We start from the raw sequence: 22,874 nt of genomic DNA on the forward strand, positions 1-22,874 counted from the left end.
ACATGCAAATAGACTGTTTTGTTGTAATTGTTTGTAGTTGTATTATGTATTATTATTTCTGCTGCACTGTAAAAAACCTTTGTAGAAATTACAGTAAAACACTGTCAAATTGCATCAGAAATAGGTTGTCAAATTAAACATTGTACATCACCGTAGTGAATACTTTTAATTACTGTAAATCAAAGAATATCATAAAACTTTTAAATTCAACTGCCATAAACTGCAGAAAACACACAGTTTTAGTGTAAAAATATAAAATTTTGATGTAAAATTAATGGAGAAATACCATGATGACACAATTATCCTAAAAGTAATGGGATTATTCAGTATAAATTACAGTTTTTGCTGATATTTACATTTACATACGCTCACTGTATTTTTTACAGTGAAGTTCTGGCAACCAAAGCTGCCGGTATTTTACCGTAAATTAAACAGATTGTTTTTACAGTGTGTTTTTGTGTGTATAAATGGTAAAAAAAATATAAATAAATAAATAAAAAATAAAAATGTACATTTCCAAAGACACCTGTGTCTTTTGTTTGTATTTTGGGTTCCTGGCAGCTTTATACTTAGTTAATTAAAATAAAATGAAAAATCTGACTGATAGCCAAGTTTGTGTGGAGAAAAAGGAGCCATGCATGTGATGTAAGGACAGACTGAAAGATGCTGAACAGAGACAGAAATTAATGCAGAGGAAGTTGACAAATTTGAACCAAAATCTCCTGGACTTCCTGGATTATCAGTTTTGATTATTTTTTTACCAAACAATTAATTGAGGCAAATAATCAGCAGGTTAATCAACAAAGGAAATAATCCAGATCATCTGTTATCAATACACATGGAAGTGTATTAGCCAGTAGGCTGCATTCTCTGTAACAGTTAATAGTTAGTCGATAGTTAGTTGATAGTGAAATAAACAGATTATTATCAGATAGTAATACCTCCAGTCTATCTTATTATCTGCTTGCAGTGTGCTAAGATTGGACAACAGAGGGCAGCACAGGCCTGTCAGAGTGATGCTGCGTTCAAGGCATGTTGAGCAAAACTAAACACACACCAAACTTACATTATATTAACTTTACTTTATCTCTAAAAAAGTAACTTTAATATTAATTAACATCTGAAACATTTTCTTGAGGAGATCCAATATCCGAGATATAATATAAAGATATAAAGTAAATCTCAAGTGTCTCATCTTCAGCATCTCTTCATGTTTCCATTTTAACCTCATTCTCACTACAAACGTTTGAAAAAGATAAAAAACAAACCTTTTATTTACAACCTGAAACACACTGATTTGCGCAGACACAACACACTAACTGCAGAATATGCATAATCAATAATACAACAGATAAAAGTTTTGAATGTGCACCATCATTGTTCTTTCGTACAAATCTCTGAGAGATGTTTTTAGATTTCCTTCTGCAAGAACATTTCAATTGTAAATGTGCAACAAGCGATTAAACACTGACGCACCACTGCGCCAAACAGGACAGTTCCATCTGCTCCACACAAAGGACAGAGTCAACTGCGCACATCTGGACACATGTTGGGATTATAAAATACTTATTGTAGTTATAATAACGGAAAAGGAAATTCACCTCGTGCACAATATTCTGCATTGATCCGTATATTTGCTGAGCTACCTGACGCATGTGGACCGAATGATGCATTAATGAGTGATTGGGTTGGTCCCCCTATAAAAAGGAGACGCGCCCACTGCTCTGCTCTGTCTCCATACACGCCAAGATGAGCTACGGATCTGAAGTCTTTTCCTCCTCCTCCTACAGGAAGATTTTCGGGGATTCTCCCCGCTATGCATCCTCTCCGTCGCGGACACCGATGTCCTCCCGCTCCGGGTACCGCTCCTCCTCAGTGTCCCGGAGCAACGTCTCCTCCCTGGGCTCGTACGCCAGAAAGTCCGGCCGCTCCATGCCGCTGGAGACCTTCGACCTGACACAGAGCAACGTCCTCAACAATGAGTTTAAAATCGTCCGCACCAATGAGAAGGAGCAGATGCAGGGTCTCAATGACCGCTTTGCGATGTTCATCGAGAAAGTGCGCAACTTGGAGCAGCATAACAAAGTGCTGGAGACGGAGTTGACCGCGCTGCGCCAGCGGCAGGCCGAGCCGTCCCGCCTGGCCGAGCTCTACCAGCAGGAGATCCGGGAACTGCGCTCCCAGCTGGAGGAGCTGAACGGGGAGAAGTCCCAGCTCACCATCGAGAGGGATTGTATTGAAGACGACCTGCAGAAGCTCAGGGGGAAGTACGAGGAGGAGTACCGCGCCCGGGAGGACGCCGAGGCCACCCTCAAGGCTTTTAAGAAAGATGTGGATGATGCCACCATGGTGCGCCTGGACCTGGAGAAGAAGGTGGAATCTCTGCTGGACGAGATCAACTTCCTCCGCAAGGTGCATGAAGAGGAGGTGGCCGAGCTGACGGACATGATCCACGCCGCCCAGGTGTCTGTGGAGATGGAGGTGTCCAAGCCGGATCTCACCTCCGCCCTCAAAGAGATCCGAGGCCAGTACGAGTCCATGGCGTCCAAGAACCTGCAGTCCGCCGAGGAGTGGTACAAGACCAAGTTCGCCGACTTGTCTGAGCAGGCCACCAGGAGTAACGAGGCCATCCGTGCCAGCAGGGAGGAGATGAACGAGTTCAGGAGGCAGCTGCAGTCCAAGACCATCGAGATCGAGAGCCTGAAGGGGACCAACGAGTCCCTGGAAAAGCAGCTCCGGGAGATGGAGGACAGGCACAATGTGGAGATTGGAAACTACCAGGTAATAAATAGCCTTTTAATGTGGTCAAAGGGGTAGAAAAGCAGCCATTTTTATGTTTTTGGTGTAATAAAAGTTTGTTTGCATTGAATAAGATGATATGATAAGATGATATGATAAGATGCATATGAGTTGAATAAACTATATAGTGTGTTTTCCTCTTAAGAAGTGAATAACAGAGCAATAATAACATGAGGGGGAGCTGGGCTCTGTCCGTGGTGCTGAACCTGGTTCCCCCGGGACAGCGCGCCCAGCAGCTGCATCTGACAACGCCCACTTACTGTGTGTGCTCTCAATGAGTGGTTTCACTGTTGTTTTTGGATTCAGCACTCCCAACTGAGAATATTTTTTTTGTAGGACAAACATTTTAACCCAGTTTTATCACAAATGCCTCGAATTCCCAATAGGTTAACAATAGGATGGACAGATGTCTTTGTCTGGTCACTGTTTAATCCCCCCATAAATCTTTAATCCTCCATAAATCTTTTTTTTTTTTACATTTTTTTTGTCTTAAAGCCTTACCTTTGTTCCTTGTTTTGTTTTATTGTCTCCAGGACAACATGATAGAGCTGGAGAACGAGCTGAGGGCCACTAAGAGTGAAATGGCTCGTCACCTGAGGGAGTACCAGGATCTGCTGAATGTCAAGATGGCTCTGGATATTGAAATTGCAGCTTACAGGTATAGGCTCAAAATCAACTCACATATAATCAGCTATAATAAGCTACACTGTAAAAAAAAACCTTTGTAGAAACCTTTGTAAATTCACCGTAGTGAATACTTTTAATTACTGTAAATCAAAGAATATCATAAAACTTTAAATTCAACCGCCATAAACTGTAGAAAACACACAGTTTTAGTGTAAAAAATATAAAATTTTGATGTAAAATTAATGGAGAAATACCATGATGACACAATTATCCTAAAAGTAATGGGATTATTCTGCATAAATTACAGTTTTTGCTGATATTTACATTTACATACGCTCACTGTATTTTTTACAGTGAAGTTCTGGCAACCAAAGCTATTTTACCGTAAATTAAACAGATTTTTTTTACAGTGTACATAAAATGGCAGGAAAAAAAACTGTGTTCTCCCCTTGTTAAAATGCTGTTCCTGACCGTTATCTTTAGGAAACTACTGGAAGGGGAGGAGACCCGCATCGGGACAGGGATCAGCTATCCTGGCTCCTCCATGAACATGAGTGCCGGGCAAGGCTACAACTACCAGAGCCGTATTTACACCAGCTCCAGCAAGGGCTCCAAGGGCGAGGGCAAGGACGAGTCCCAGCAGCAGCAGAGCAAGTCTGGAGGCAAGGTGTCCCACCGCGAAGTGTACGAGGAGACGGTGGTCACCACCAAGAAGATGGAGAAGCAAGAACCCAGCGACATTCCCACCAATCAGAAAAACTAAGAGCCGACTGTAAGCTTTGTTTTGACCCCTGAAGCTTCCCTAAACCCTGCAAACCCATACCTCTCTTCATTTCCCGCGCTAAAACAAACAAACCCTGAGCCTTGACACTTAAGCACTTGTGGGAATCCAAGATGATAGCGCTCTATTGTAAGCATAGTAAGATTGTCATGGTTTCTAAGTCCTCCAAGTAAGCTTGTAACTGTACAAAAGCGTGCAAAACTAACAACACTTTAAAAATGTTTGCAGAAATAACAGTAAAACTCTGTCAAATACATCAGAAATAGGGTGTAAAATTAAAAATTGACAAAAATTAGACACTTTTAATTACCGTAAATCAAAGAGTAGCACAAAACTTTCACTTTTTTCCGTCATAAACTGTAGGAAACACACAGTTTTGCTGTAAAAATATAACATTTTCATGCAAAATTTATGGAGAAATACCATGATGTGTGAATTAATGACACAATTATCCTAAAAATAAAGGGACTACTCAGTCTAAATTACAGTTTTTGCTGATATTAACATTTAAATTTACAATAGAAAACCCTACTCACTGTATTTTTTACGGTGAAGTTCTGGCAACCAAAGCTGCCGGTATTTTACCGTAAATGAAACAGATTATTTTTTACAGTGAATTATAATCAATACTGGTACATTGGTTCCTACCTTCTAATTTGACCCGCAGGAGTGTATCCAAAATTAGCGCCCTCACTTGTGGCAGGAGATCATCACTTCCTGATACCTAAATGTAAAAGACAAAATTTTCAACTTGTGGTTAATGTTACGAAAAGCAAAACTAAGGTTTAGTTTAATATTACGATGCTTATATCGTATGTCAGGTACTTGAATTAATCTATGTTGCAAACGTAAAATAAGTACGTTATGGCGTTATGTAAGTTATCTTGGAATATGTAAGTAAAAAAACCGTAATGTTGACACAAACAGCGGTCTTTTGGTCCACCTCGATCTTTTTCCGTTACGGACTTTGTTGCTCATTACACTGTTACCTCACTTCCTCCTTCGCTCCTGTCATAATCACTAAGGCCACTAGAGGTCGCTGCTACAATAAACTGAAATATGGGTCGTAACCCAATAGAGTCTATACATACTCTATCTATCTGCACTATTGTGCACTGAAAAAAGAACCAACTTAATTGAATTGTTTCATTTGGTAACACCTAAATGAATTAAGTTCTTTCAAATTAATTTAAAATCAGTTGTGTTAATCTAACTTATTAAATTAATTTGAAAGAACTTCATTCATTTCGGTGTTACCAAATGAAACAATTCAATTAAGTTGGTTCAACTATTTTCTTTTTTCAGTGTGTGTTCGATGCCCACAAGTGTGTAGCGTTCAGGATCTGGATGTTTGTTTTATGCAGGTTTATCTGTCCCCCGTCCTATTTGTCCCCCACATGTTTTCCCCCGAAGGAAATCCATTATAACTCTACTGTAACTATCACTCTACTCAAAAACCACAGTACAACTGTGCTCTCTCTTTCTCGTTCACACACTCAACATCAAACAATAACAAGCACTTAGGTAGCATCTCGTACAGATGTATGGTCTTACATAATATACTGTTCAACTGGTCCGTCACACTTTGAGCTATTGTTACATCGATATGTGATACTGAAACACGGTAGTTAGATAATAACTCTGGTCATTCACCACTACCACAAGCTGTGAGATACTCTCAACACATTCCAATGGAAGCATGTGTGTGCGTCCACCTTTACAATAGAAAAGATTCCTGACGTAATAATAATGACAGTTAAATGAGGAAGCACAGAGTCTACAGTTAAAAGAAACCAGCCAAAATAAGCAACACAAATATTATATTGGAGAGCTTTTATTACGAGTCTCTTTACTACTAAAAATGGAGTTCATAAGCAAAATGTCTCCTTGCACAATTTCTTGATCCCAGTCGGTGCTTCATGGATTAGACTGTGGTTCAATTAGCTCTGCATGACACTTCCTTTTTAACTTCCCGGTGAAGTTTCAACCTCAAAAGTGGATTCCCGTCGCTATTTAAAGAGATTTGAAGCAAACAAGAAAACAAATGTATTAATCAAGGATAATTTGCATGGTGTATGTAGATGTCATGCTTGCATGGACTCCAGCGGCCCTCTGATTTTAATTTTTCGGAGTGTAAATGCCGGCTCATAGCTTCCTATTCACCACCTACCATGCTAAGCATCATCATGCACAATACTCATTAATAACTCGAATAGATGTGCTTGTTAGCCTGTAGGCTAGATTTGAGACTCTTTACTGTAAGATGTGACTTAGGTAGGTGTTGATGCTGCAAAGCTAAGAAGTAAAAAATCATCTTTAAGGCACTTATATAGGAATGTGGTATGGTAAACAGTTTGCACAATGTGCTCTGAAGGATACAGGGAAAATAGAAAGTCAAGCAAAGATTATGTAAAAAAAAAGGCAAAATGCAGCTAATATGATAACAAAGAGGAAGTGATTTATCTCTTAAAACAGTCCAGCCAATTAGAGACTGTATTGTAGATTACGCTTTAGCACAAATGTACAAGATTCTCTATGGGTCTGATGAAACATATACATATCCAACACCATTTTCTCATGTGCCATCAATGACGCTTGAAGCACATTTGAGCCCCAGAATCCATACCATAGCACCATGAAACGCTCAAAAGATGTCACAAATTCAGTCAGTTTGAACCAACTTGACCTCTCTCTTTATAACTGTGGCCATGACTGGATAAAATGTCTGTTGTAGAACGACCTCACCACTAGAAATCCCTCAGTATGAGAGATGCTTGTTTTTTCTGCTTGTGCACTGCCGACTTTAACACACAGCTTTTATCTCCTGCTGCTGGTCATAGCGACCTTGACAAACAAACTGCACTTACAATAAAAAAAACAAAAAACTACTGATTGTACGGCAGACTGTTCTGGATTGGGTTCCTGTTGTTTTACTTGAGGCTTGTGATAAGTATCTTAGTACTGTAGTGAGTGTGTCTGTATCTCTACACAGTGGCCTATCATAACTGGAATTATTTAGCAAATCTGAAAGTTGGGCATTTTGTTTTATGGATTACTAAATTCCAACGTCAAGCAGAAGAAAAACCTCAGATGTTCAGGCAGCATTTTATAGTATACAGCTATAACAATGGATGAATGGTTCATGGTTGCAAATGTCAAGCCTTTATCTTTACACTGTAAACCAAACAAGTTTTCATTGGTGTCTGAAGACAAAAACTTCACTACTACTGCACTGCCAAACTTTTCTAAGTGCACATGCAACACCACTTCATGGGCAAAAATCAAGCATTTTCTGAAAATACAGAATGTCACCAATACAAAACCAACAATCAAGAATTAGCCATAATAATAATAATAATAATGCTAATATAGGATGTGAAATGCCTTAAAACACCAGCAGCTTTTTTTCTGGCCATGTGTGTGATGTATATGATTCTGTTCACTGGGGTGTTTAATCATTATTATGTCTTTATTAGCCTTTATTAGAGCTACAAAAGCATATGTAGTTGACATGCTATTCTCTTTACTGTTATTACTGTGTATTGCTGTATGACACCATATATATCAATAAAGACTTGACATTACTGAGGCTGCACATGAGTTCAATGTGTTTATTTTATATGCAACACACACTTTTAGTGGTCTGGAAAATATATATATTTATATATATAACAGCAATAATGACAGTGATGGTGGGTTCCTAACATACTAATATACTAATATACTATACTAAAGTACAAGTATTTTTCTTTAATGCTAATTAGTACTTTACTTTTCAAAAGGATATACAGGAAATACCTTGGTAACACTTTACAATAACCAACTAAATTATGTTTATAGATGGTTTATAAACCAATTATTAACCATTTACAAAGTGCTATACATATTTAATCTTTAAATGTTTTCAACCAATTTCTTAAAGGCATATGAATTATTTCAAAATCATTAACATACTTAATATGGTGTTAAAATGTTATAATGGGTGCAACTAAAACTATTAATAAACTATTAATTATAATTTAATTGTTTGTTAATGGTAAAGTAACTATAAACTTATATTAAAATACCATCTATTTGTCATTTATAAATTATTTAGTTAGTTAAACATTAATAAATTATGTATTTACCATTCTAAATGGCCTATATACGGTTTATAAATGATGATTAAACATTAATAAACAATCTGTTTACCATTTATAAATGATGGTTATTGTAAAGTGTTACCAATACCTTTTACTACAACACATTCATTTGGCTCTATAGTTACTATTTAAAGATTAAAATGAATACTGTAATACAAAAAGTAATCAACAAACAAACTATAATGTAGTAGTATAGATAAATACTTTATAGATCCCTGTGGGAAATAAACAAGCCATACAGCAGTATATAAAGTAATTGCTTAACATTTAAATGATATCCACATTATTGCATCAGTAACAATAATCTAGTTTTATAATATATTGTATTCTGAAATGGGTCATTCTGCATAATTATTATTATTATTATTCAGTAGCATGATCATTGGATCAATCCAATCTAAGTGAGTTCAATAGCATTTTATTGTACACTCCAACTGGTTTGTGTCAAATAATAAATTCCAATAGTGTAGAGTTGATGGCTAGCTTAAATGTGCGAGCAACATTAAGTTAATTAACACTAATTAGTTAATATGAAATTGTCAATTTGGAGGGTTGATTGTGTTGAAATATGTATACATAGATAAAATATATTTAAACTTGCATACACTCCATTATTAATCAAATAGGAAACACTGTGTGGAAAGTTGGCTAAGGTAGCTGCTAACGTTAGCTTAACTACGAATAACAAGTCAAGCTAACGTTAGCAGCTACCTGCTCAGAGAGCAATCCTTCAAGGATTAAAACTTAACAAAAAAATGTAATGCTTTAAGCTTTAACAAATTAGTTTACATTTATTTATGTATAAGTATTTATGGGTTGTCAATTTTTAAACAAAGTAACATTAGCATTACGCTACTGTTAAATCGACGTTGGCAGAAAAATTAGCCAACGCTGATTACATTTAACTTGACAGTTTTGTCTCTGTAGCGTTAAGAAAAAGGAACGTTTCTTTAGGTGTGGTTATTGACAAACTGCATTCTGTTTGAGTTGAATTAACTCTTAAAAACCAACTCTCACACCCTGTACAGTAGATTAGGACCACATTTACATGGACTTAGTGGCCTAATTGACTCTTGTCTTGTCTTTTTTGGTCATTTTGTTTCCTTTTTTTGGTCATTTTGTGTCTTTTTTTGTCATTTTGTGTCTTTTTGGTCATTTTGTTTCTTATTTTTGGTCATTTTGTGTCTTTTTGGTCATTTTGTTTCTTATTTTGGGTCATTTTGTGTCTTTTTTGGTCATTTTGTGTCTTTTCTGGTCATTTTGTGTCTCTTTTGGTCATTTTGTGGCTTTTTTTGATCATTTTGTGGTCAATTTGTGTCTTTTTTGGTCATTTTGTGTCTCTTTTTAGTCATTTTGTGTCTTTTTTAGGTCATTTTGTGTCTTTTTTTTGTCATTTTGTGGCTTTTTTTGGTCATTTTGTTTTCTTTTTTGGGTGATCTGAACTGTGCGTGTGAGATTCTGTCCAGTGAGCAGGGGTCGCAGACAACATGCATGTTAAATTGGGGGTCGCGACTCAAAAAGGTTGAGAACTACTGCTGTAAAAGGGCGGGGTCCATTATTTTTTGGTGTTTTGGTTGGTTTATTTGTGTTATGTGTGACTTTCAGATCCAAACTAATGTAGCATCCACGTCTGTATATTCTGTAGATTGCTGTTGTAACCTGCTTTTTGCAAAGACTGAGTGGGCGTTTCCATTTTAAAAAACCTGGAAAATGCAAATGCAGACAGCCTTTAAATCAACAATGTCAATTTTACTCTGGTTGCTTTGCACCAATCTGGGCTGCAAAGCAATGTCACCTTGAGCTGGAGATATATATTTTTTTCTTCTTCTGCTACTCAGGGCCACAGTCCAGATGTGTATTAGAGATATATGATGGATTACCTGCTGCTGTACTATACATTGATCTTGGTATTCCCAGTGCTGCCTCACACACTTAAACACACACATACGGTCCTAGACCTTGAGCCCTTCGGCCCGTAGATTGTCTCTGATTAGCCCGTCTCTCCTCGACCACCAACTGGGTGGGACAGCTTCAGCGCTGGGTGTGTGTGTGTGACGCAGGTTGCAGTTCTTCAAAGATTTATACCCCCTGCAATGCTGCTGAGTAGAAGGTGTGGTGGGAGCCATTCAGTGAGTATGCCACAGTAAAAGCCCTGTTATGAAACAGCCCTCCCTTCCTCATGCTCCAAACTTAAAGAGTGCTTCAACTTTCTATTTTAAGTCCCATCTAAGCAACCCTGGCCCTGGGAGTAACACAAGACTATAAAAACATATGAATAATATGTAGAAAATATTGCTTCCTATAGGATTAATTTGACATTTATAGCCGCTGAGAACTATCAGAGGGAGTTTAGTCCCACTGCAATCAGCATATGTTGCAGTTGGCTGATTTCTCAAGTGTGTCACTCTATAATTATTGCACACATGCTTGTCTTAAAATACCTGCAGTGTTGTGTAAAAACATTTTTATGCTGTAATAAAAAAAAGAGCTGAGAACAAACCAAGCCTACCTGCTCACAGATGAGTATGCTCCTCTATTTCTCACATCTCGTTTCATTTATATCTAGTTTTCTACATTTTGTTTCCACTCAAAGTTGCCTTGAGGTTGGAAAAATCATCAAATTATTAATAAATACACTGTCTGACAGTATTACATAAGTAAACTGGACATATTCTAGATGTCTTTAGCATCATTTTATACATTATATATAGTTTCCAAAATGTAGCTTAATATATCTGGACGTATTGAGATATTTGAGGATCTCCTTTGAGTTTAAAATGAATTAAAGGTCTGTATTAAACTGTAAAAAAACAAACAAACACCTGTTGTTTTTACGGTAAAAAAACCAGCAGCTGTGGTTGTCGGAACTTAATAATATATATATATATATATATTATATATATATATATATATATATATATATATATATATATATATATATATATATATAATAAATAACGTGCAACTTTTCCTAATATTACGGTAAAATGATATTAGCACTCTTGAGTTCCCATTTTAGATTGCCATTTTATTGAATTTTTTAACGTATAAATAAAAAGTTTTTCCATCAAAAGCAACACTGTTCTGCCATATAACTGACCAGAAAATACTTTATAAATGCTACATAAATTAAAGATTTTACCATTAAATATTACAGGATTTTTTTGTTAGAGATATGATTTTTAGTACATTTAACAGTTAGAAAAAGTATTTTTACAAAAGATAAATGCAAAAATTACAGTGACGCTTGTATATATATATATATATATATATATATATATATATATATATATATATATATATATATATATATATATATATATATTACAGTATATATCTTTGTTACACACACGGTGCCAGTGTATTTTACAGTGGAGTAATGTTTTTGTTTTTTTTAAAACCTGTAAAAAAAAATACTGTTTCGGCTGATATATACATTTACGTTGTTTCATTGTAACTGAAACTAAATTAACCCATTTATCATTTTAAGGTCTTTTACTGTTATGGTTTAGCAGTTTTTCACCGTAAAATCTACAGACATTTTTTACAGTGTACAGTATGAGTTTATCTGTACATGCACACTCCTGGATGACAGTGGCAGAGCTTCCTTTTCATGGTTGGGCTTTGCTTTCTTGAGGGATAAAGGAGACTGTGTTGAGGGGGGAGCATGTTTTATGTTCTGTCTGGTAATAAGTGTCTGTGTGAGGCCGTGATGGTGCTGGAAATTAGAATCAGGATGCGGAGAGCAGGTCGTAAATCTCACCTGTTTGTCAGAGCCACAGGATCAAAGCTATCACTCTTCACTGGACTGAGGCGTCAGCTCTGCAGACATATTAAAATGTGAATGTGTGTGACCTTACACAGACAAAAAGAGCCATATCACACTAACAGAAACCAGAAAGGACAGAAAGATGTTATTCCCTGAACAAAAAACATGGTCACATAATATTTTAACCCATAAGAACCCATGGTAACAAACACTTTAAATCTTATAGAATCTCCCATATTCAACTTCTCCAAAATATTTGTGTGACTGGAAACAGAAATGTGAAAAAGTAGCTCATTTCAAAAATTTTTATTTTTTGTTACTAGGATAAGTTTAAACCCATTGAACAATTCTAATCCATTAATAGTTTGTCCTGTATTACATTTAACTTGTTCTGACCAAATTTCCTGAACAAATTAAAGTCACAATTTTGATTTATGTTATGGAGATGCAAACAAAAAGGCAAATGGTTATTTGTTTATATTTATTATTAATGTATTATTATAATATAATCTGAAAACTAATGTGTTGTTAAACAGCACTATTAATGTCACATTATGTGACAATGTAACGTTTATGTCACATCACAGATCTTTGACATTTAAGGGTAGTATTTTTTTAAAAACATCATAAATATGTGCTCCACTTGCTCTGTGGTATATCCCCCATAATTTTCCTTTAAGGATAACTGGGTCTGGGTTATTATGGGTTAATCTTCGTCCAAGCTTCTTTGAGTTTCTTTTTAAACCAAAAGCAAATAATAAATGCTGAGAAATCACATGCCAGTTAAAAAAAAAATTGAACCCATCTATTTCAATGAGCCTTTCCACACCAAATCAGAAAATGTTTCAAATTACAGGGTTTTTTGCACCTGGTTTGATTTCTGTGAATTGCAGATGCCAATAAAATAATGATTGAAATCAATTACTTTCTTGGATATCGTCATAGTGGCCAATGTCATAATTTTGTTATTTGTAATGTCACATAACAACATGATAGTTGGTTGATTGATCTGACTAGTTTCTGTCTCTTGCACCAACATGGTCTCACAGGAATCCGTGAAATAGCCACGGATTCTCTTAACTCAAAATCCGTGGAATAGCCACGGAATCACTCAAATTTCCGTGAAACTGACACGGATTTCGCTACAATGCAAGTTAATGACAGTCATATCCCGTGGCTATTCCAACATACAAAGTGATTATGTACATTCACTGAGTGAATATTTAGAAAATAAAACATATATTTCTTGCTAGAAATGTGATCAAAATCAATTTTTATGCAGAAACTAAGTCAAAATATTGATTTTTTTTAGAACTGTCCGCCATGTTTTTTGTTCTGACTGCTGGGACCTTGAAAGTCACGTGACTTGGAACAAACCAATAGGAAAAAATATCCATGGAGTAACACTTCCTGTTAAGTTGTTATTAACTCAACTTGTAACGTCGTTAGATTTAATTAATAATATTGCGTGCAATCTGTTGCCTCAATTTTATTGAGTAGCTATTGTTTGTTTTGTTTACAGTGTGGTCAATTATGACATTCTACAGTTTATTTCTGAATAACAGACCACTGTGGCTGTGTTATAAGCTAAATAATGTGTGAGCAGGCCAAATATTACAACACAATGTCTCCCAAGGGTATTTCTTAGGCATACAGTGCTGGTAAGTCATGATTGAGTTACATTGTTATTAATGGCTTTAATAATATCCTTTAGTGTAGTCATAACTGTGTTTTGCTTTAATTTAAAGTCCTCAGGGCCTGAAGATTAACGACAGCACAATGACCTCTGACAGCTTCACACCTGTTCAGCACAGAAGGAAATTAATAGCCACAATGATGTGGCCTAATTATGCTAAACAGAAGCTAATAATAAAATATGATATCATAATAATGATCAGTGTTTTACTGAAAAATAAGAGGATGTTTTTGTTACATGATGTAGATACTGCCTGGCAACAATACTACAAACTCTCTAGCAGCAGATATTAAACAGGAAGACGGGGGCGAAGTTATTTTAATATTTTACTACTCTGGACAAGAAAATCATGACAAAAAAAGCAGATCTTTCATGTCGTCTTTGAACTGAACAGGCTACATCTGTCACATAAGAGAAAAAGGGAATTCTTAACGTAGATCGTTGAAACAGAATCCTGTAAAACTGATCAGAGGAATGACTTTTTTTAAAGCTTTGAGCTCCTGATTATTAGTTATTCCATTTGACACACACGCTACTCTTACAGCTGCTCAACTTCTGGGTTTTAACCCTATAAAGCCAAGTGTATCATATTTGATACATAAGTTTTTGAGACCTCTACATCAAAAACCTGATGAATACATGAATTGATGATTAAAAAAACTGAGCAACAAATTTCACAAAAATACCAGATGTAACAAAAATGATTTGCTGGTTCCACTGGTGGATCTGTCATTGCTGCGTGAAAACTTCATATCAGCAGATGTATGATGTTGTTTTATATGGAAAAAAATATTTTGTATGTTTGAGGAAAATGTTAAAAGGAAAGTCAAAGTTTTATTTGTTTAAAAATATTAGGTTTTATGTGATTATGTGAGTTCAAGAAAAGCAAATTGTGAGCAAAAAATTGCACAAAAAGACCTGATGTATCAAATATGATCCAAATTAAATTCATATATGAAAATTGATATTGAATTTAAAAAAATGTTAGCCAGTTCAACAAACACTCCAGTATTGAAAATTTAGAATTTTCTGGCAATTATTTCACGATTCAGGCTTTATAGGGTTAATCCCTCGTGATACCTTGATCTCTTCAGGTTGAGCTCAGTTTTGTTACATTTTTATACTCTCAGTATGTCTTTGTTCTCTCTCTCTCATAATGCTGTGTCATAGTCTGCCGGCTGGATGTTGAATAGAGAGCTTTGGAGGGGCTCAGCTGCTCTATTATGGATTAGGCAGCGGCTGCACACACCTCTCACAACCCCCAAAGAACATTTTTAGAACACTGTGATCTTTAGACACACCATTTGTCTAAAAAAAAAAAGTTAAATTGTGAATGCACTTCTGTGTAATCCACCTGACATGACATGGTAAAGAAATAAATAACTGATATAAAAAACAATCACTTTTTATAGATGTCAAAAAACAACCTTTAACTGACATTGCTTATGTAAAATAGATCTCTGAGATTGGCTGGAGTTTTACGAGGATATTACGTCGTTATAGACTTATAAAGCAGAATGTCATCATCCAAATGGATCTTCTTAATGTGAGTTTTATTCCACATGACATCTGTTGATACTGTCAGCAGTTGCACACTGCAGCACAAGGTTACTCTGAGGACACATCCCTGTAGGTTGGACTTGTTTTGCTGCACTCCTGCACCCTCCAAAATAATGAGTCCCATCTGAATAGAGACCAAGCAGCACTTCTTCTTTAAGTCACTGACTGCAAAAGTTTGACAGGAAATAACTGCTTCAGATCAAGGTTATTATAGTAAACGAAAACTAACGAAATAACGAAAACTAGAATTGAAAAAACATTTTTGTTAACTGAAATAAAAATAAAAAACGATAACTAACTGGAACTGGAATTTGTGGTTACAAAACTAACTAAAACTAACTAAAATTATAGTGAAAATGTCCTTTGTTTTCGTCTTTGTCAACTTTTTTTATACGTAAACCTTTTTGGTTGATATGAAATCTATTTCATCTATGTGGTTTTATGACTTAATCAACTTATTGGGGCTGAGATGGATAATAAAAGGAAATAAAGGCACATTTTATTGTGACTTTTTTTAATCTGGCACCCAACAAATACCCCATTACAAAAAAACTAAAACTAACACTAAAACTAATAAAAACTAAACTAAAACTAAGCATTTTCCCAAAAATAAAAACGAACTAGGACTGCGCGCAGTACTGAACGGGCCCTCGCAGTACACACGTGTCGGGGCATGCTGCCGTCAGGGTGTGTGCGTTACAGGGGCCAGTCTATACCACCCCTATGAATTTCATTGCCTTAAGTCTTATGGTCTGGGCACAGTGACCACCTAGGGGCCGATCAATAAAACCTTCAAGGGTTATTCTCAAGTGGGCATTGACAATAAGTATACCAAGTTTGGTGTTAATCCGACCAACCGATTTGGAGATATAAAATACTTCAATTTAAAGAGCGCCACCTAGTGGTCATCGCCTAAAATTTTGCAGAGAGCCTCAGGGGCTCATGGGGAAGTAGGAACCTGAGTTTCATGTCATTCAGACACACCAATGTGGAGATATGCAACACTTTGTGTTTTGTGTTGAAAATAGCGCCACCTGCAGGAAGTTGTTATTTAATAAGTTGAGTATTCTTTGGGTAATCAAAATTCTTTTAATAACTTTTTGTCATAAGGGTCCATAGATGGTGTGTGCAAAGTTTGGTGCAAAACGATGAAATTGCCTAGGAGGAGTTCGAAAAAGTAGGTCTGCGACATTTCGCGAATTTGCGAAAAAAAACTCCAGGCGAAAATGGGAGTGGCCTATATCACGAGATTCAGCACAACTCAGTGAACGCGTGGATATAAGTTTTTTGAATGTGCGATAAAGTATGTGGGAGTTATTAGCCAAAACGCACTTTCCTTTATTGTAGCGCCACCTAGTGGTGAAAATTCAGGATGACAATAGATTATAAAATTTTTCGCCATGTGTGACTTATATTTAAAGTTTCGTGAGTTTTGGGGTATGTTCAGGCATTGAAAAATGCGATCATTTGGGTACGAGAAAAATAAAAAGAACTAGGACTGCGCGCAGTACTGAACGGGCCCTCGCAGTACACGCGTGTTGGGGCATGCTGCTGTCGGGGTGTGTGCGTTACAGGGGACAGTCTATACCACCCCTATGAATTTCATTGCCTTAAGTCTTATGGTCTGGGCACAGTGGCACTTATTAAATTAAACTGCCGCCAGAGCGCCACCTAGGGGCCGATCAATAAAACCTTCAAAGGTTATCCTCAGGAGGGCATTGACAATAAGTATACCAGGTTTGGTGTTAATCCGATCAACCGATTTGGAGATATAAAATACTTCAATTTAAAGAGCGCCACCTAGTGGTCATCGGCCAAAATTTTGCAGCGAGCCTCAGGGGCTCATGGGGAAGTAGTAACCTGAGTTTCATGTCATTCAGACACACCAATGTGGAGATATGCAACACTTCGTGTTTTGTGCTGAAAATAGCGCCACCTGCAGGAAGTTGTTATTTAATAACTTGAGTATTCTTTGGGTAATCAAAATTCTTTTAATAACTTTTTGTCATGAGGGTCCATAGATGCTGTGTGCAAAGTTTGGTGCAAAACGATGAAATTGCCTAGGAGGAGTTCGAAAAAGTAGGTTTGCGACATTTGTCGAATTTGCGAAAAAAAACGGTAGGCGAAAATGGGAGTGGCCTATATCACGAGATTCAGCACAACTCAGTGAACGCGTGGATATAAGTTTTTTGAATGTGCGATGAAGTATGTGGGAGTTATTAGCCAAAACGCACTTTCCTTTATTATAGCGCCACCTAGTGGTGAAAATTCAGGATGACAATAGATTATAAAATTTTTCGCCAGGTGTGACTTATATTTAAAGTTTCATGAGTTTTGGGGTATGTTCAGGCAGTGAAATATGCGATCATTTGGGTACGAGAAAAATAATAAAAAGAACTAGGACTGCGCGCAGTACTGAACGGGCCCTCGCAGTACACGCGTGTTGGGGCATGCTGCTGTCGGGGTGTGTGCGTTACAGGGGACAGTCTATACCACCCCTATGAATTTCATTGCCTTAAGTCTTATGGTCAGGGCACAGTGGCACTTATTAAATTAAACTGCCGCCAGAGCGCCACCTAGGGGCCGATCAATAAAACCTTCAAAGGTTATCCTCAGGAGGGCATTGACAATAAGTATACCAAGTTTGGTGTTAATCCGATCAACCGATTTGGAGATATAAAATACTTCAATTTAAAGAGCGCCACCTAGTGGTCATCGGCCAAAATTTTGCAGCGGGCCTCAAGGGCTCATGGGGAAGTAGTAACCTGAGTTTCATGTCATTCAGACACACCAATGTGGAGATATGCAACACTTCGTGTTTTGTGCTGAAAATAGCGCCACCTGCAGGAAGTTGTTATTTAATAACTTGAGTATTCTTTGGGTAATCAAAATTCTTTTAATAACTTTTTGTCATGAGGGTCCATAGATGCTGTGTGCAAAGTTTGGTGCAAAACGATGAAATTGCCTAGGAGGAGTTCGAAAAAGTAGGTTTGCGACATTTGTCGAATTTGCGAAAAAAAACGGTAGGCGAAAATGGGAGTGGCCTATATCACGAGATTCAGCACAACTCAGTGAACGCGTGGATATAAGTTTTTTGAATGTGCGATGAAGTATGTGGGAGTTATTAGCCAAAACGCACTTTCCTTTATTATAGCGCCACCTAGTGGTGAAAATTCAGGATGACAATAGATTATAAAATTTTTCGCCAGGTGTGACTTATATTTAAAGTTTCATGAGTTTTGGGGTATGTTCAGGCAGTGAAATATGCGATCATTTGGGTACGAGAAAAATAATAAAAAGAATAATCATTAGAAATACAATAGGGACCTCGCAGGTCGTTGCCTGCTCGGGCCCTAACTAGGACTGCACGCAGTACTGAACGGGCCCTCGCAGTACACGCGTGTCGGGGCATGCTGCCGTCGGGGTTTGTGCGTTACAGGGGCCAGTCTATACCACCCCTATGAATTTCATTGCCTTAAGTCTTATGGTCTGGGCACACTGGCACTTATTAAATTAAACTGCCGCCAGAGCGCCACCTAGGGGCCGATCAATAACACCTTCAAGGGTTACCCTCAGGAGGGCATTGACAATAAGAATACCAAGTTTGGTGTTAATCTGACCAACCGATGTGGAGATATAAAATACTTCAATTTAAAGAGCGCCACCTAGTGGTCATCGACCAAAATTTTGCAGAGAGCCTCAGGGGCTCATGGGGAAGTAGTAACCTGAGTTTCATGTCATTCAGACACACCAATGTGGAGATATGCAACACTTTGTGTTTTGTGTTGAAAATAGCGCCACCTGCAGGAAGTTGTTATTAAATAACTTGAGTATTCTTTGGGTAATCAAAATTCTTTTAATAACTTTTTGTCATGAGGGTCCATAGATGCTGTGTGCAAAGTTTGGTGCAAAACGATGAAATTGCCTAGGAGGAGTTCGAAAAAGTAGGTTTACGACATTTCGCGAATTTGCGAAAAAAAACGGTAGGCGAAAATGGGAGTGGCCTATATCACGAGATTCAGCACAACTCAGTGAACGCGTGGATATAAGTTTTTTGAATGTGTGATAAATTATGTGGGAGTTATTAGCCAAAACGCACTTTCCTTTATTATAGCGCCACCTAGTGGTGGAAATTCAGGATGACAATAGATTATAAAATTTTTCACCATGTGTGACTTATATTTAAAGTTTCATGAGTTTTGGGGTATGTTCAGGCAGTGAAATATGCGATCATTTGGGACCAAGAAAAATAATAAAAAAAAGAATAATCATTCGAAATACAATAGGGACCTCGCAGGTCGTTGCCTGCTCGGGCCCTAATAATCATTCGAAATACAATAGGGACCTCGCAGGTCGTTGCCTGCTCGGGCCCTAATAAATAATCATTCGAAATACAATAGGGACCTCGCAGGTCGTTGCCTGCTCGGGCCCTAATTAAAACTAGCAAACTCACTCAAAAAACTAACTTAAACTAATTGAATTTGAAAACAAAAATTGACAACGAAATTAAAACTAAAACTAATGAAAAATAAAAAACTATTATAACCTTGCTTCAGAAGAGTAACATGGACCAGTGTCAGGGGATTGACATTTACAGTATTTATTAACTGAAGGTCATCACATAATGTTTTTTTTTTTTTTTTTTTTGCTTTATTGCTTATAATAACATAGAGGAATGCATGAATGGCTGCTATTTGCAGGTAAATCTAAAAAAAAATGGAATACTGTGAAAAAGTTCAATATTTTTTTGTCAATTATTTCAGAAAGTGAAACTCTTATATTATATAGATTCATTACACAGAGAGTGAAATATTTCAAGCCTGTTTTTCTTGTCATTTTGATGATTATTACAGATAATGAAAACACAAAACTCAGTGTCTCAGAAAATTAGAATATTACATAAGATCAATAAAAAAGGATATTTTAAACACAAATGTCAGGCTTCTGAACAGTTTGTTCATTTCTATCCATCAATACTTGGTTGGGCTCCTTTTGAATCATGAATTAGTGCATTAATACTTGGTGGCATGGAGGAGATCAGCCTACAGCACCATGTTGCTTTTATAGCAGCCTTCAGCTCATCTGGTGTCTCTCAGCTTCCTCTTGACAACAGCCCATAGACTCCTATGGGCTTCAGGTCAGCCCAGTTTGCTGGCCAGTCCAGCCCATAGACTCCTATGGGGTCATTGAAGCAGCTTTTGGTACCTTTACCAGTGTGGGCAGGTGCCAAGTCCTGCTGGAAAATGAAATCAGCAGCTTGTGGAAGCATGAAGACTCTAAATGTCCTGCTAGATGGCTGCTATGTTGACTGTGGACTTCAGAAAACACAGTGGACCAACAGCAGCAGAGGACATGGCCCCAAACCACCACTGACCCAGGACCAGCATATTCAACTTCTGATCAATATTCTAATTTTCTAAGACACTGAGTTTTGGGTTTTCATTATCTCTAAGCCAGAATCATCAAAATAACAAGAAATACAGGCTTGAAATATTTCACTCTACACGTAATAAATCTATGTAATGTATGAGTTTCACTTTCTGAAATGATTGACAAAAAATATTGAACTTTTTCATGATATTCTAATTGTTTTATATGTACCTGTAATAAGGTGTTAATGTGTAAAAAATGTAACTGTGTCAAAAAAAATGACTGCTGACTGTATTCTGACAGAATGCCTGAAGCAGGAAGTGAATAAAAATAAAAAAGTTCTTCCAAAATATTCCCAAGTGATTTTCTGAGAGGCATGTGCATTATTTTGTAAAGATTTATCTCCACAGCGACTCTTTGTGCCTCCAGTGCAGGATTCAGTTCTCTGATCCACATATCACTTTCTCAATGAAGCCTCCTCCCTCTTCCTCCCTTTTGATGAAGCCAGCTGAAACCTAAAAATACCCACCTTTTAACATCTCATCAGGCGTTTCCATGTATAACAGTGGCTTTTTATTATATCTGTCTAATCACTGCAGGAAGTGATAAATGACACTCTTCCACACCTTCGGAAAGAATGAGATTTCACCCCAGATAGTCCTGGTGGGATGGGTTTTAAACAGAGTCTGCATTAAAGAGCATGTTTAAATGCTGCAAACATCTATGACATCACTATGGCACTGATCATATGTAATACATACAGCACGGCTCTTGTGTTTCGGTATATAATTCCTGCAAATTGTGCAAAATGCATGTAACTTTGTACCTAGGTACAAGTAAATACTCCCTTCTAAAACACAATAATTGTGCAAACTAGATTAGATTAGATTAGATTTGACTTTATTAATCCCACAGCGGGGAAATTTCTTTGTTACAGCCGCAAAAAATCACACAATTTTTAAGATAAGATAAAAAAACAATCTAAGAAAAGACATTTAACAATATACAAAATATACAAAATAATAATAAACTATGTACAACTTAGTGCAAATTAAGTGGAAAATGTGCAGATTATATGCAAAAATGTTTAGATTGTGCTGGTGTTGTACAGTCTTAAACTAGACACAAATAGAGTATTTGTAATTACCAGTTGTTGTTTTTTTGTTGTTGTTTTTTTTGTGTGTGATTATGCTAATATTGTAGAGATTTGATAGAATCTTGATCTTGTGTCGATCAAGGATAAATACAGAAGCTGAGAATGGCTTGACAGAAGTGACTTGACATTATTTTATCTTAAAAGAAATGTAGCTTTTTCACAGAAAATCTCTAAATTGTACGTCTATATGTAGTCAGAGATTTCTTCAACTCAAATGTAGCAGTGATAGTCAGTATTTTATTTATTACATATTTTTACAGGAACCCAAAAATCAAATAATGAAGACCTTTTTTCTCACAATTTTCTGGTATTTTATTTTTAATTCATAAAGTACACAAATAACATATTTTATTCTTATTTTGTATATAATCCACTTAATCTTATTTCAATATTATGCATTTTGTACAAACCCTTGTTAATATCTTATTTTGAAAAACAAATGTAAAATTGTTTACTTTCATTAACAGTCATTATCAGCTCATTCTGGGCCGTTTGAATGCATTTAACATACTGATTTCTAAACAAAGTAAAAAGTAAAAAGATGACCTTTTGTTTTCTTGTGATAAAAAGTTAATTATTCTGTTATCTCATGATAACAAAGCCTGTTATCTGGAGATAAGGACATATATTTAACTGACGATCTCGAGATAACGGCATTAAAAAAAGAATTGCAAGGATAGCCATTCTGGGTTTCCACAGGTCTATGTTATCTTTGGCAGTAGTTCAAAATGTTTAACAAAATGTTTAAAAAAAAGAAACAAAATGACCAAAAAGACGAAAAACTAAATGACCAAAAAAGACACAAATTGACCAGAAAAGACACAAAATGACCAGAAAAGACAGAATGACCAAAAAAGACACAAAATGACCAAAAAAAGACACAAATTGACCACAAAATGATCAAAAAAAGACACAAAATGACCAAAAAATACACAAAATGACGAAAGAAAGACACAAATTGACCACAAAATGAT

At 36.5% G+C, this 22,874-nt stretch overlaps 1 protein-coding gene across 1 annotated transcript; it reads left to right on the forward strand.

Moving 5' to 3' along the window:
• Positions 1-1,343: 1,343 nt before the first annotated feature.
• On the forward strand, positions 1,344-7,800 carry inab (internexin neuronal intermediate filament protein, alpha b). Its single transcript, XM_059351536.1, has 3 exons — positions 1,344-2,781; positions 3,333-3,457; positions 3,910-7,800. The coding sequence occupies exons 1-3, from the start codon at positions 1,750-1,752 to the stop codon at positions 4,187-4,189; spliced, it is 1,437 nt and encodes a 478-aa protein (XP_059207519.1). The 5' UTR covers positions 1,344-1,749; the 3' UTR covers positions 4,190-7,800.
• The last annotated feature ends 15,074 nt before the right edge of the window (positions 7,801-22,874 follow it).

The sequence above is a fragment of the Centropristis striata genome, chromosome 1 (genome assembly GCF_030273125.1).
Source record: "Centropristis striata isolate RG_2023a ecotype Rhode Island chromosome 1, C.striata_1.0, whole genome shotgun sequence".
Classification (NCBI taxonomy): domain Eukaryota; kingdom Metazoa; phylum Chordata; class Actinopteri; order Perciformes; family Serranidae; genus Centropristis; species Centropristis striata.